This window comes from Palaemon carinicauda, chromosome 30 (assembly GCF_036898095.1).
Source record: "Palaemon carinicauda isolate YSFRI2023 chromosome 30, ASM3689809v2, whole genome shotgun sequence".
NCBI lineage: Eukaryota > Metazoa > Arthropoda > Malacostraca > Decapoda > Palaemonidae > Palaemon > Palaemon carinicauda.
The window spans coordinates 33,350,274-33,354,066 of record NC_090754.1 but is presented as its reverse complement, the minus strand read 5'-3'; the positions used below and the strand labels follow the sequence as shown (position 1 = coordinate 33,354,066).

Genomic DNA, 3,793 nt, shown 5'->3' with positions numbered 1-3,793 from the left:
GGTTGGTTGCTCAAGGTAAATATTGAATACTATTTAGATTTTATCAAATCCTTTAAAATGTTTATCATCATGATATATTTTTGTACAGATAGTGAAATTTATACCGTAGAATTATGCTTCTCTCTCTCTCTCTCTCTCTCTCTCTCTCTCTCTCTCTCTCTCTCTCTCTCTCTCTCTCTCTCTCTCTCTCTCTCTCTCTCTCTCTCTCTCTCTCTCTCAAGGAATACTGTTTACTGTATTATTTCTATGTAGGAAAAGTTCCACTAGATGGTTCTGCAAGAACAGCTGGCTCAGTTCTTCAACCAACAGATGTAGCCACTAGTCTAGCTCATTTAAGTGATGCAATTGGTGCCTTGGCTCAGAATGACACTGATGCAGCAAAGTTATTACTCCAACTCTGTACTCAGGTACTGCAATTTATGACTTTTATAGTTTTTTATGTATAAATAGTACAGGAAATTATTCTCAATAATTTGTATATGATACATGATTTATTGTGACTAGTGTGATTACAAAATTTAACATTAAAAGTTATACCTCCTTTGTCAAGATGCAGGTACAGGTACAGTACATGAATAAGTTGCTCTGTGATTGACTTGGCAAAGTACTGTATGGGTTCATTGAGATATGATTAAGGACATAAGATTTCTGTTGGTCTATATTTTTCCAATTTTGTTCATGATAAAATTTAACATCATTGCACTGATTTAGATAGTTGATAGATGAACCTTTTCTATATTCACAAGTATGAGTCAGTGGTAAGTACGGTAATGTCTTTTTCAACAATTCTAAGCTAATTTCTGGACCTGGTTGTTCCGGGAGAGGAGGGTAAAAGGAAGAGAGAAATATTAAGTTTTGAAATTGAAAAACTCATGCTTCTGAAGTATCAAATTGGTAGACTATATTATTAGAATTCTTTTTTTAATCCCATTTTTTTTTCAATATACATTGTTTTCCATTTTCTCCCTCTCAAAATATAAACTGATAGTCCTATTTCTCTAAAAGTCACATCTCATCCCTTTAAAACAATGTTATTTTGGGGTTACTTAAAACTCCTCTTACTTTTTGGTTTCTTGATTCATTTATTTCATTTAAACCCCATTTGAAAGAAAATTTTGTGCTTTTAAAGTTGTACTTTGGAAATTCTCATAGCTTTTTAAGATTTGTTTTGTGTGTTGTATGTATTTTATCAATAGAAGTCACTTTCAAAGGTTACTATTTTTTATATGAAAACTTCTCGATTTTACGAGAAGTGAATATACAGATTGTAGGTTATAAAATTCTCTATCTTTTCATGTTTGAATAGGAAAAATCTATCAATATTAAGAAAGTAGTGGAAATTTTCTCCAAAAAATTAATATTTTGAGAAATCGGGCTCCGAAATATTTTTTGTAGAGATTGGTAGACCTACTTTAGTACGCGTAAGTATGGACTTTTAGCAGTAATTTTCCTCACCACTGTGGATCATAAGGACATAATCATCATATTTCAGGGTTATTTACCTAGGAGTGATGAGCCCTTTCCCTCAAATATAGATATATATACGCTATAAGCACTAAAGGCCAACACATAAGTAAGACGTTGCTAGCATAATCATTTGGTAATTTCAGTGTTGTCAAGTGTATTAGGAAAGAGGAGAATGTATAAAGAATAGGCCAGACTATTCTGTGTATGTGTTGGCAAAGATGAAATGAGCTGTAACTAGAGAGAGGGATCCAATGTAGTACTGTCTGGCTAATCAAAGGACCCAATAACTTTCTAGCTGTAGTATGTCAACGGGTGGCTGGTGCCTTGGCTAATCCACTACTACCGTGTTTGTTAGGGCCAAGTTATATTTCATAAATTCATTCTCCATTTGCTGTAATTTTCCAATCTGATTTATTTTCAGAAAGAAAAATTTTTATCAAAAATAAGATTTTCGTTACAGTAATATTGTTGATAAGTTTAATAAAAGTTTTATTGTTTATGTTATTTGTATTGTTTGATATTAAATATAATTCTTTTTATGAAAATTTTTCAAAAAATTGTATATATCAACAGCATCTTATGGTAGCCGCAATGGGTATCTCAAGTGGAGATATTGTTGGTGGTTCAAGTGAAGAAGTAGGGGACCTGAATTTGAGTAGTGAGCAACAGAGAGGTGCACAAGCAGGTTCTGTCACTCATCAGACTAGCTTTCCTGTTACTCAAGCTTTGGTATCTCTCTTAGCAGCAAATTCATCTCTGATTCATATTGCTAGCAAAGGTATGTAACCAGTGTCTAGTGATTTAGTGATTTGTTCATTTTCATTTGGATAATTAACAATGAAAGTTGGATTTGTCTCGCAACATTCCTCAGGACTTTAGCCTTATTAAGGGCCTGAAGTTAATTCCCAAGTTTTGTTAGGTGTTATGTACCTGGGAAAATTATTTGTGCCGTTTGTTTAAGACCCAGTAATGCAATGTTTTCAGGGGCACAGTTTTAAAATTGCTCTTCCATATCATATCTTTTTTTGTTTGTTTATGAGTACATGTGTACAGTACTTTTCAAAATACGTTTTTGAGTAGAATATCTTTAGCTGAAAGGAAAAATACAAGTAAAGAAGGTTATATTTAATCTTTGGTATTTATGAAGCTAAAAGGTAACCTTTTATGTTATAGGAGATCCTTCATTATCGCCTATTACTGCAAGTATTTATGAAGCTAAAAGGTAACCTTTTATGTTATAGGAGATCCTTCATTATCGCCTATTACTGCAAATGGAGGGCATGGTGATCCAGGTATCCAGCTAGCAAATGCATTAGCAGCTTGTGTTATGTCAACAAAACTTCCTAATACACATCGTCAGTGGGCTGCTACGCAGTTGGTTAGTTGCTTGTTTTTTTATATTTTAATGTACAGTATATGTAATTGTTTTAATTGCTCTTAATTTTGATTCTTTAATGCAAGTTTCTATATGAATGGTATCTCTTCAGTACTCAACTTGTAATTGCTGTGATACTTCATTAATTTTGGTTTGTTTGGTTATTATTATTATGAGATTTTATCCAAATGATTACCTTTGTCCCAAACTCGAAGGCTTAAAAGTTAAAAAATATTCAAACACTTACGATAGTCCATCTTACAGAGAGATTAACTTGATTAGTTTTTAGGAGTTCCATCTCTACAATGTTTATTACCAAATTTCTTGTGCAAAAGTGTAGTCTAAATGTTAGAAAGTCAATATGTTAAATGTTTTGTCTTCAATGGGAAATAAAATACATTTTGTTACATTCTACAAGTATAATGTCAGTAGTGTTTGACCTGTAAAAATTGTTAAGGTATTGCACATTTTCTTTAAAGGTTGAATGTGTTGGAGGTCGAGCACGGATTGTTGGGAACCATGTAGATCTTTCATTACCAAGTCACAGTAACAGTGCAGACTACACAGGTGCATTACCTCGTGTACAAACTGTGTACTTAGAAGGACATACTGAGCGCACTTCAGCAGTTCTCTGGATAGACTCAAGGAATTTGTTAGTCACAAGGTATGTCTTCGAAGGATTTTCTTTCTCAAAATGTTATTGTTTTTTTAATCTTCTGTGAATAATGTTATTAAAGAATGTAGTCAAATGTGAAAATTTTGCATTCAACTTTGTGAGTGCTAAAGCGCAGAAATTTTTCTTCTAAGAAATGTTACTACAGATAGTCCTTAAAGGCTAGAGAAAATTAAAGGTTGAATCATTATTTCGGAAAATAATTTTGTCTGTACGGTAATTACCTTACTTTCTATCTATAATTCTGGGAATAATTGAAATCGGGTTTAAATTTCCAA

At 32.6% G+C, this 3,793-nt stretch overlaps 1 protein-coding gene across 1 annotated transcript in view; it reads left to right on the top strand.

The window, feature by feature from the left end:
* Positions 1-6: 6 nt before the first annotated feature.
* The window catches only part of LOC137622978 (probable E3 ubiquitin-protein ligase HERC1), a 111,202-nt gene continuing 107,415 nt past the window's right edge, over positions 7-3,793 (top strand). The window contains exons 1-5 of the mRNA XM_068353588.1: positions 7-15; positions 253-407; positions 2,041-2,245; positions 2,709-2,845; positions 3,322-3,506. Of these exons, the coding sequence (XP_068209689.1) occupies positions 2,047-2,245; positions 2,709-2,845; positions 3,322-3,506 (521 nt within the window). The 5' untranslated portion in view covers positions 7-15; positions 253-407; positions 2,041-2,046. The remainder of the gene's footprint in view (positions 16-252; positions 408-2,040; positions 2,246-2,708; positions 2,846-3,321; positions 3,507-3,793) is intronic.